Genomic DNA, 11,177 nt, shown 5'->3' on the forward strand with positions numbered 1-11,177 from the left:
GAAAGTCAGGATAAGAGTTTTTTACGAGACATCTGTCCCCACGATCACTGAGGGTTTCCTGCCCTCTGGCGGCAGTAATAATAATAATAATGTCTGCAGAATAAATAAAATGACGGTAAAAGAGTCAGAACTCTAAAGTGAGAAAATGACCTGTATCAGTAATTTCAAATGTTTTTTATCCGCATGGTTTGGCCCAAATCACACTGAAAGCCCAGTCTGGGTCACCGAGCCTGCACACGCAGGGCGTCCTGCGCTCAGATATTTATATCCACCCCCAAAGATGGCACTGGGCAAGGTGGAGCGGAGCCCACGCTGCAGGCGACACCTGCACTGCTCACTCAGTGGCAGCGCGGAGCCAAAGCGGCCGAAGCGGCGGAGCTACGCTCCGGCCCGGATGCCAGCAGACACGGAAACACGCACCCCGCAGCTACCGGTAACGCGCAGCGCGGACGCTGAGGGTCCGGTGAGGCCGCGAAGCTGGACCCGGACACCGGCGCGTGTAAGAAGACTGTGGACACGTTTTAACGCCCTGATCAAATGTTGCGCAGCGATTTCTTTGATTTTTTTTTTTCAATAAATCGTATAGAGTCAGCACAAATTCTATGTCGTTATTGGTAAATGTTGTGAATGCGAACACCAGTGTGAAACATTCAGCCTTGAGGGAAAGCACCATAACGGTGAAGCTAATTTAAACCTGTATCCTCCGGAGCGCAACAGGTGCCTCCTCCTCCTCCTCCTCCTCTTCATCCTCCTCCCCCCTCCCCGCGCCCCACCTGTCCTGCCTTCTCCGCGTCGCGCTGGCGACCCAGAAACGAGCCGTCATTCACTGAATGGCATGCCTGCCGCCGGCGCGCGCCTCCTCGGTCACCGGATCGGCGGCAGCTGCTCGGCCCCCGCTGCTATTTTCAACCCCCAGGATAAAGCAATGTGCAGCCGCCGCCCGCACGAACCCAGCAGCTTCACAGACACGAGCGCGGAGTCAGAGTCAGGATGAAGTCCACGGGTGGCACCGCGCAGCCTGACGGATTTGCCTCCGAACTGGACGACACGGACAGCGACAGCGACAGCTCCGACGCCAAGTCCGTCGGCGGCGGCGGCGGCGGCAGCCCGCGCGCGGCGTCGCGAGAACCCGCGGGAGGAGAGGCCGGGGCCGCGGGCGCGTCCAGGCGGAGAAGGCGGCGCAGGCTCGGCGGCGACGGGGGAGGACGAGGCGGCGGTGACGCGCGCTTCCCCGGCGTCAACAAACAGAGACAGGCGGCGAACGCGCGCGAGCGGGACAGGACGCACAGCGTGAACACCGCCTTCACGGCGCTCCGCACGCTCATCCCCACCGAGCCCGCCGACAGGAAGCTGTCCAAAATAGAAACCCTGCGACTGGCTTCCAGCTACATCTCGCACCTGGCCAACGTGCTGCTGCTCGGGGAGGACTGCCGCGACGGGCAGCCGTGCCTCCGCTACCGCGGCATCCTGCACGGCGGCGCCGCGCTCGGCGCCACGTCGCTGCGCCCCATCTGCACGTTCTGCCTCAGCAACCAGAGGAAGCTGGTGAGTGAGCGTCCGCTGTGAACACTGACCCGGGGTCAGCCGCACCTACAAAACGCCGAACAGGCTATTATTCGTGTCTTTCGTTTTAATTTTGCAGTTTTAAAGTCCATTAAATATTTATATGAATAGTTTCTAATAGTTTAATAGACTTAAATGAAGGGGCTGCATTACAAAGAGCAAATGTACCTGACTCTGCGTGACGCGTTACGTCATTAGGAGAAACCTGCACTTACGCTGAGCCTCTTTGTGTTTGAACTCTGGTTCTGTTTCCACAGTTTAGAGATGGAGGGAAACACTCGGCTGCTGTATGACACCAGGCCTGGACGATGGTGACACGTGGAGCGCATCCGTGGACTGTGTGTATGTTGGATTAGACAGGATTAAGACTGAAAGGCACTTTCCGTTCACGCCCGTGTGCTTCACAGACTGTGTTTTGGTTGAGTCGAAACCCGAAACGATGTGTAAAGTTGCACCTGACGGGGCTGGGCTATTTTAGTCTACACGAATAGTACAAATCCCCAACTAGCCACTAGCCCCCCCTCCATAAAAAAGCCATGTTGCCTTCAGGCACACGAAGGTAACTGAGGAGCAGCCTCTGCAGCGGTTGCTGTCCCTTTTGTGGCGTTTAAGCTGCCCTTTACCTTAAATGCCAGAAATATTACAATAATGGAGAGAAACCAATGCTGCCCCTAGCGGTCAGGACTACGAACTTCAACAACAGCTGTGATCTGCTCTATTTTAAAGCCTTTGTTGTACTTGTACATTACGTTCCGACGTATTATTGGTTAGTATTTATGCACATTAGAGGTTGATAATTAATCAAATACGTCTTGAACTGAGGTTTTGTCAAGTGGCTATCGTTGGTCTGCCCTGTGGTCATTTTATCATAGGTTGTTTGACAATGACAAGCAAAATGTAATGTGCACAGAGGTGAGCTCCTACAAAATCTGTGATTTCCATTTTTGGTGGCCATATTGTCAAAGGTCAGGTATGGTTTAGATCTGGGACCACACCAAAGCGAGCCAGATCTCACAGAGTGGGAAAATCAGAAATCAAGTCCAGATTTGATTTTGTCCATTAAAAGCACGTGTCACTTGGTAGGAAAATGGTATGATTTTGGCCACTTCAGCTGTAACGTACTTGCAGCCTTAAATGTAACTGAAGTCAAGGAAGGATTTAGATTTTTATCAAAGCCCAAACTAAAGGGATATCAAAACCTGAAAAAATAATTAAAGACAAAAATAAACAGTAAATAACTAGAAGCACCAGTTCACTTCTTGGATTTCAGTACAATGTTGAGAAACATACTTTTTTTTTTTTTAAACTTTTGACCTTTGTTTGAACTCTTGATCAATGTCTCACAATGAAATGTTTACCTTTGCGTTGTTGCACAATCAATCTCACCTTAAAAGCATGAAACTGTGATATTTGTGAGTACATGCATTTAGTTGCCTTTTGCACTTATTTGGACAGTATTATTTACAGCCACCTGAATTTCACAGACCTACCACAGAAATGTAGCACACTACCTCAAAGCCATGTCTCAAACACAAATAACTACTTCTAAATGACTGTATTTAAATGTACTTGAATGCCTGACAACTGTGTACTTTGCACATTGCAGATACTAAAAAGCTGCTTCAAGAGAAATGTATTTTTGTATAATAAAACCAAATAGATTGTATCTTTGGCCTTTCTGTCCAGTGCTAAACGCAGTATTTCCAATTTGTAGAAGTTTTCTTTCCCTACTTTCTTAAAATATGGGTACTCTAAAGCTATAAACTGTATATTAATTTTAACAATATCACTTTCCTTGTTCTACACATAAATTGTAATGTTAGTTTCCATTTGAGCGCTACATTCAGGCTTTAGGAAGCCCACCATGTGATAGAGTCCTCATTTACTGACCTTAAATTTGTTCATAATTTAGGTTAGTTGTTTGATCAATTATAGCCAAAAGTAAACTACTCACTTCCATTTAGTTTTGCAGTTGACTTTGAATGAATTCTGGACCTTAAACCTCAGCCTTTAAAAATTTGGTGTCTTATGGTTTAACAAAATCTGTCAACTGATAAGGCTGGAAAAAAAAAAGCCAGAGAGCAAAATTCTTAACCATATTAATAATCTTTATTTCATAAAAAAGTCAAATTGTTTCAGATTAAAGAAAGTAGAAACCAAATAATCCATTAGCTGGTTAGGCATCTCACATGGGGAGCGCGTCTTCAGATAGACTGACCAAAGACCTCGACACATGGTTTCAGGTTCACCCGAAAGTCAAGAAAGAAGGCCGAGTTCAAAACCGTACAGAGTCTAAACATGAGACGGGCAAAGAAAATTCAGAAGGGGGAGGGGGCACTGGCCAAATTACATAAACCTTTGTCTGCCTCGTAGACACATGACTGAGAAGGGAAAAAAATTAAAATAAATAAAAAGTGAACTTAAATTTTAACCAAATACTAGTTCAGATTTATACACATGGAATGTTTGTTATCCAAATTATACAATGCATTACGAGAATAACAATCCAAAAAAAGGATTAGTTGTCTAGTCTGCTTCCCCTACACACCATCACATATAAACATGTTATTTAGGACAGAGCCCCCCCCCCAATTAGCTTAAATGTTTAAATCCTGTGGAGTGGTACAAGGGGATGTGTCTGTGTGGGAAGGAAGTAACAGAAGGAAAATACATTCTACTGCTCCTGCTGCTAATTAATTATGGGTAAGAAAGAAAAAAAAAAAAAAACACAAATAAAAGGGATTGGGAAACACCTCATCTGTAGACAGGTCTTAGTCTGCCTCCTCTTCTTCCGACTCCGACTCTGAAGACAGAAGGATTTTAATTAGGACCGTAGAGTTTACTTTTGGAAACGTTCAAGAGTTTGCTTGTATTTTTTAAACAAAAAAAAAAAAAAGACAAAAAAATATGTTTAAGTTTTTAAACCAGGCTGCAGGCCTGAATTGTATGATAATGAATGGAATTTTAAATGATTAAAAGAACAAAAATGTTGAGTTGTTGCAATGCCAAACATATTTCCAGTTTTATGACTAAACTAACTACTGATACTGGTGAAGTATCAGGTTTCTGCCAACTCAAAAGTGTAAGTGCGCAACATGTTTTTACCTTCCTCTGCATTTTTCAGCCACTCGACAAATTTTTTCATTTGCTCTAGAAAAACACTCTTCCCCTTGGCGACATGAGCTTCCGTGTACCACTTAAGTATGGCCTCTTCGCTCAATACGTCAGCTACAAAAGAAATGACAAGCAAACAAGTTCAATGTTTTGTTGGGATTTCCAGGATTGCCTAGATGAACTCTGACAAACAGTTTGTCACATCAGTTAAGTCCATTGTGATAGATTCTGTGTTGCAGATAAATTTAGCACAAAGAGATCTCTATGGAGATTTATGAATTTTGCAGGGTGTGAACTAACAATGATAAATTCTTGAAGAGCTGCCTGTTCTATTTCTGATTTCTCTAAATATGTTGCCTCATTAAGTTGGTCTGTTGTACATGTACCATTGAATCAATCAAAATTACTACCAGACTTAGTTTTATGACAAGCCAGGTTCTTTTTGTCAAGAACGGTTTCTTAATGGATATAATTAGATAAAAGCTTAATTATAAATTTAATTAAATATATACATACATACATGAACTACTGGACTAGAGTATGTTAAAAAAAACTAATTTGTCCAAGTAATATTGAAAGTTGAGGCCTAAATGTTTCTCCTATGCCAAATATCTTATATTGTTGTGGAACACCACTCAAATGTATAGTGGACCCAGCAGTCGCTGGAGGCAAAACCAACCTTTGTAGAGGAGCACCACAATCTTCTGAAAGGCCTTCATGAAGTGGATGTTGTCATAGCAGTACTCTTGAATTTTCAGCAGCAAGCTAAGCTCGGACAGGCCCTGGGAGGTGAAGGCTTTCAGCAGAGGGCTGTATTGCTGCAAGACCAAGAGACAACAGTAAAGTTACCGTAGAGAAGATCAGTCTTTCCTGGTAGAGCCCGATTCATAGTCTAGGAACAGAAGTTTGTGGTTCTTCTTTAGTTAGTTGATGTAAAAAAAAAAAAAAAACCCAACAAAAACGGTCAGTCTGGGGGTTAATTTAGCAGGTATAGTTTGAAAACTAGCAGGACAGTGGCCCCCATTGAACCAGCAGGAGTGCCCACAACTACATGGTCTTTTTCCCCAGCCTAAATGATGACTGCAGCCCACACAAAGTTGCTTATTTGAGAATGCATCCAGCCCACGACACTAAAATTAACACAAACAGGAACTGGTAAAATGTCATGCAACTACTAAAACTTAGACCACTTTCAATTTTTTTGCGAAGAAGTACATTAAATCTTTTGCCTGTGTGCTTTATCATAAACACTAAATGACTTTAGACTTGTCACAACCTGCAGTTGCTGTAATTTGTGATAATGAGTTATTGGCCAACTGATTTGTCTACAGGTTCAACTGTGTTTAATTTCACTGTATCTAAGGCATTTAACCATGTTCACAACCCACCTTCAAGTGTTTGATGGCTTGTTCGGTCACCAGCTCTTCCTTTTTGTTCCACTCCACTGAGCTCATCACGCTGGTCCAGATGATGCCAATCATGGCCTGCTCAGAGAGGTTGGCCTTTTTCATCTCTTCCTTGGTGAAGGCAATGATCTGAGAGAGAAACATTCATTAAAACCCCTAAAGAAACCTCACATTTAACTTGGCTATGTCCAGACTATCAAAATTGTCACAACTTAAACACTAGAACAATTTCATTAGTAGCAACTCCACAAATTATTACTCTAAGGCCACTATCAGCACTAGCAGTACTACTGCCCATGTTATTATGCTGTTCAGCGGTTACTGTCCTGTATTACTATTATTTTATTAATACTACATTGTACCACAGACGGACAAACTTGATTTCATATTGTCAGTGCAATTTCTGTCCGTTAGCTTCCACAATCCAAACAACTTACCTCCTTCTGAGGGTCACCGCGGGACATCTGCTCCTGGAGCTCTTTCTGCAGCTCCTTGCGGGCGCCAATAGATTGCTGGTTGCGGGCAAAGTCAGACAACTCCTTAAGCCCGGCGTCAGTGAAGTACTTAGAAAAATGCTCGTAGCTTCGCCTGTTGGCAGGAAAGAGCTCCTGCAGGGCAAAGATCAAGATAGGTTTGTATAGAAAAATCTTAACACAACCAGATGCAAAACCAAAATTGCTTTAAACCTCTCTTTACCATCAGCCTGTTGTCCATTCCAACTTTGCGAAGGCTGGCAGCAACAGAGTTGATGTCCTTCTCATTAATCCATGACTTGAACAGTTTGACCGCGAAGGCTGCAGAGACACCTGAACAGATACAAGACGTTACAAGTAGAGTCGCTAATGTACTTGACGCAAGACAGCTTTATGACCGGAATCAATTTTTCACAGTTGTCTGATATGACCATTAAGTTATTCTCACCCTCTTTGACAAGGTTCTCGTTGAAAAGGCTGCTCAAAATGGAGGCTGATATGTTGCCATTGGCCAGCAGGATGCCAGTCAGCATGGCCAGTTTGTTACGCTCAGACTCAGTGAACCCCTTCAGAAACAACAGGAGCTAAAAAAAAAGAAAAACAGGTTTGTTTGTGCGTGTTACAATATCAACCTTCATTTTTATTGGGCCAGGACAATCTGCATTCCGCTGTTGACAACCCAACAGTTCACATAATTATGGTGAATGAAAGCTATTTCATTTGTTTAAGTAGCTGCATAAAATCATTTGATTCTGGGAAAATGCTTTTCTAATAAAAGACAAAGTGAATGTGATTTAGAGTCATAGCATTAGTTGCAGCTTACGTTCTGATAACCTCAAGGTTTTTGGCTGTGAACCATCAACAGTGGCATCATGTTTGAATGATGGATCAAACTGCACACTAAAAGTGACATCAGGTTCCACCAGCAAGACAAGTTGTGAATTTAGAACACAAGGACTCTGCTAAAAAGAACACTTACCTTCTTGATCTCTTCCTCAAAACCCTTCTCCAGGTACTTGTAACGCCTGATCAGCTTGTTAAAAACCTGTTTTTGGCACGATAAAAAAACAAACTTAACTTAATTCAGACAAATGTATTATGTTATGCATTAAGCTCAATTGGTAAAGCACAGCTTGGAAAGCAGAAGATCACCAGTGACCAACTGATACAGTGTCTGCCAATTTTTCTATACCTGAGCATATGCTTGCATTGTCTCCAGGTCTTCTTGTGCCGTAAAGAGGCAGAACTCCGTGCGGGTCATGTCGTCAGACAGCGTTCCACCTGGGGCTGCAATACAACAAAGAAGAACAATTTAGGTTAGGAAAACCCACCACAGTATATGCAAGCCTATTTTATTACTTTACCAGTGAACAGCAGAAATGTATGTGAAAGGGACATTTTGTTTGTAAAAACATTGTAGCCATATTGTAGCTGATTATGAATATAATTACTTTTGAAGTCCTAACAGTTGTTTTAAATATGCATCTGAAGACAACTCACCCAGCATGCCACCGGCCACCAGGATGTCAAAGAGTGTCTCTGCATACCGGCGGTAGTCAAGCTTGGCGCCAGAGGCATCAAGAAACTTTGCAACCGCTTCCAAATCAGTGCCAGTTTGGTTCAAGCCTTGTACGATACTTTCTTGAAACTGAGTAGGGTCAAATCTCTCCTTTTCATCTGTAGGAACAGAGCAGAAATGTTGATATTCAGGAAAAGGTCATTGATTATGCATAGTTCTACATGACAAACAGATACACCTAAAAGCAGAAATGATGCCAACCTCTTTTCCTCGTTTTGAAACGCTGGCCGGTTAGCGTTGGCTTTTGCTGCTTTTGATTATTCATAAAAGACACCCTGTAGAAAAAGAAAATTCAAAATGCCATACAGCATTTAGTTTACTGTGTGGTTAACAGTGAGAATGATATGCAGTGTTTCATGCTTTGTATTGCCATCTTTTGGGTGTGGACTTGGGTGAACACCATGTAATTAAATTCACTGCCCTAAACTGTCTAAACAATTCCTAAACGCAATAGAAACTTTCAGTGCTATCTTTAAAATATTACTGTGCGTTAACCTAGAAGCAGTGGCATTTTAGATTCGGGCCCACACACTAGTTGCTATAAATAGTCTTAGAAAAAAAGAAACTCTGTGTGGACTATTCTGTAGTACATCATTGATAAACATTAGGGGCCCAATGATAGAACTCATTGATTTCTTGATCAAATATTCATTTGACCTATAACATTTTAGCAAAAACCGAGCCATATTTCAAAATCATTTGATCCAATTATAAGCCTTAATAATAAATAAAAACATAACAAAATAATAAAAAAAACACAGTAGACCAAGTAAAATTAATTTTGCAATGATGAAACCAGGAAAATGACAATCCTCACATTGAACGAGAACAAATTCTGCTTTAAAATGTCTAGCAGCAACCTCATCGTGCAGTCAATAATACTAGTGTTTCAATCTCCAAAAATTAAAGCTGTAATCTAATGTTGAGTAATTTCTTTTCCAGGCAACAGGTTTTATAGATACTCTTGCAGTAATACGCAAGTAGGGTTTGTGCAAGACTGAAGTTTCAGTCTATGTAAAAACACACTCACTATCGTTATGAGGAAAAAAAACAGCAGAGACAATGGGTAAAAAATGCAAAACATTCCGCTTTCAAAAAGAAGCCTTGCTATGTTTGAGGTAAAGGACAAAAGCATCCTTTCACAAACCTGAGTTCAGATATTTTCAAACTTAGACTAGTCGTGTAAATTCAGAGGCTTTATTTTTACGTCGATGACATGATTTAAAGAGTTTCCCAAATGTTTGATTATACCACCACATCGGCTAAAGCAAAACAAAAGACATGACGAGGGCGTTCAACGGAACTAGTGATTGAGTACTTGCATCAGGTGTTAGAATTCACAGTTCTAAGCAGGGCGTGTAGATCTGATGCGTAATGTATTTTCGCTCAGTCGTACCAATGGCTTATTAAGGAAAGCCTTATCAAAGGGGCATTTTTCCCCACACAACAGCTGGCTAAGTACATGTTAGCATCAGCAAACTACGGCCTTCACCATGCGTCGAGCCTAGCCGGGCCCACAAGCTAGCTACCTAGCTAGCTGACCGGCTAAGCATGTGTCATTAATTACCGAAAGGCTCATTCAACGCTAATAATCATACGGCGAACCATTCCTCTACACAGCAAATTACTGTCGAAATGTCATCACATATATTTAACCAATACCACGATATCCTTTGTTTAGAAGTATGTAGCGCTAACGCTAATTAGCTTGCCGAAGTGGAGGAAACCAAAATCACTCCACAGCAGTGCAGAGGACAGCAACATTCCCAATTTAGGAAGAGTATTTCTAATTTTGAAAAAAACATTAATGGAAGGACAACTAGAACGCAAGAACACGTCGGAGACGTTGAAACACACGTACATACCGAAATTAATGCAGATAAAAAACGGTTGTTAACCAGAGGAATCAAACAGTGTCGAGTCTCTCAGCGGCCCAAACAAAAAGACCTTACCGTCAGGACCTCTGCAGGCTCCAACCGCTGCGCATGCGCGATTTAAAGGGTTTTCAGTTCAACAAATATACTCAAATACAACTCATTTTGATTAGATGTGGACTTAATGTGTCTATAACTGTTATATTTTAATGCAATATGTATGTAATGTATGTTTATCAATCAAATGAACATTTGCAGTCAAATGCCTTGACTATGTTGCCTTTGTGTAGGGTCGCGTGTTTGCTGGAGCCTACCGCGAAATAAAAATAAAAATATTTATCCTAAAGTAAAAAGAGGAATAAAATTAAGAGTTTTTTGCTATACTTGTACTTAAACTTGATGTCTCGTTATTTATTTGACCTTCCTGACAAGTTACTCAGAAAAACATACACATTGACAGGAGGTCTTGCTCTTTGAGGAATTATGTGTTTTATTGTAATCTAATGTCCAGCCCCTTGAGGTGCCCCTATTATGCAAAGTCTACATTTGGATATTCTGGTACAGTTTTTTAGGATGCATGTTTACATACACGATTAGAAGTGAACTTGCTCTTTTCTACCGATGTCACACCCCTGAAAATGTCAAGTTTTATTATTTTTTCTAGGATGTCTGTTATCATGTTGTAGTACTGCCAGTCTCTGAAGGGGGATGACGCTCTGCTTCAGTATAGTCAACTGCACATGTTGGAATTCAATGTTCCCTCAGTAAACTGTAGCACCCAATGATGGCAGCACTCAGAGCACCCAGACCACTTGCCTTCCTCCTCACCTGTTTGCTGCCACACGCTTGACATCATCTGAACCAAATAAGTTTGTTGGGCTCATCAGACCAGAGCACATGGCTCCAGTAATGCATGTCCTTAGTCTGCTTGTCTTCAGCAAACTGTTTAGGAGCTTTTTTGTACATCATCTTTAGAGAGTCTGTATGTACATATATACTAAGGTTATGTCTGCCCTAACAACTAATGATGATAACGTGCTTTTGTTCAAAAGTGCAATGTTGAGGAAAAGGGGGAGCAGACACTGCTCTTGCCACGTCGCAAGGTGCTGCTGATGGCCTGAAGTCCTCCACGCCAGTGTCAATCTCTCCCCCTTCCATTTTTAAATGC

At 42.2% G+C, this 11,177-nt stretch overlaps 2 protein-coding genes across 3 annotated transcripts; one reads left to right on the forward strand and one right to left on the reverse strand.

Annotated features, from left to right (window-relative positions):
• The first annotated feature begins 769 nt into the window (after positions 1–769).
• On the forward strand, positions 770–3,229 carry si:ch211-246m6.4 (basic helix-loop-helix transcription factor scleraxis). The gene is made up of 2 exons (XM_029134880.3): positions 770–1,545; positions 1,821–3,229. Exons 1-2 carry the CDS (start codon positions 991–993, stop codon positions 1,854–1,856), a joined length of 591 nt encoding a protein of 196 aa, XP_028990713.1. The 5' UTR covers positions 770–990; the 3' UTR covers positions 1,857–3,229.
• A 421-nt stretch (positions 3,230–3,650) lies between these two features.
• Positions 3,651–10,113, reverse strand: bzw1a (basic leucine zipper and W2 domains 1a). Of its 2 annotated transcripts, XM_029134568.3 has the most exons (12): positions 10,001–10,113; positions 8,337–8,410; positions 8,057–8,233; positions 7,749–7,843; positions 7,536–7,601; positions 7,005–7,140; positions 6,780–6,889; positions 6,521–6,691; positions 6,066–6,212; positions 5,357–5,495; positions 4,669–4,791; positions 3,651–4,366 (listed from the first exon to the last, which is right to left on the reverse strand). In XM_029134568.3, exons 2-12 carry the CDS (start codon positions 8,398–8,400, stop codon positions 4,335–4,337), a joined length of 1,260 nt encoding a protein of 419 aa, XP_028990401.1. In that variant the 5' UTR covers positions 8,401–8,410; positions 10,001–10,113; the 3' UTR covers positions 3,651–4,334. The 2 variants fall into 2 exon arrangements, with proteins under 2 accessions (XP_028990401.1, XP_028990410.1); XM_029134577.3 differs by lacking the exons at positions 8,337–8,410; positions 10,001–10,113 and having other exon boundaries at positions 7,838–7,843; positions 8,057–8,134.
• Positions 10,114–11,177: the final 1,064 nt, after the last annotated feature.

The sequence above is a fragment of the Betta splendens genome, chromosome 2, assembly GCF_900634795.4.
Source record: "Betta splendens chromosome 2, fBetSpl5.4, whole genome shotgun sequence".
Lineage (NCBI taxonomy): Eukaryota > Metazoa > Chordata > Actinopteri > Anabantiformes > Osphronemidae > Betta > Betta splendens.

Excerpts from the sequence above, each read along its gene's own strand:
- si:ch211-246m6.4 (XM_029134880.3), top strand. The coding sequence starts at position 991 with ATGAAGTCCACGGGTGGCACCGCGCAGCCTGACGGATTTGCCTCCGAA. Across the intron at positions 1,546-1,820 it reads TCAGCAACCAGAGGAAGCTG|TTTAGAGATGGAGGGAAACA; the intron begins GTGAGTGAGCGT and ends CTGTTTCCACAG.
- bzw1a (XM_029134568.3), bottom strand. The coding sequence starts at position 8,400 with ATGAATAATCAAAAGCAGCAAAAGCCAACGCTAACCGGCCAGCGTTTC. Across the intron at positions 8,234-8,336 it reads TTTCAAAACGAGGAAAAGAG|ATGAAAAGGAGAGATTTGAC; the intron begins GTTGGCATCATT and ends CTGTTCCTACAG. Across the intron at positions 4,367-4,668 it reads GCTGAAAAATGCAGAGGAAG|AGTCGGAGTCGGAAGAAGAG; the intron begins GTAAAAACATGT and ends TTCTGTCTTCAG.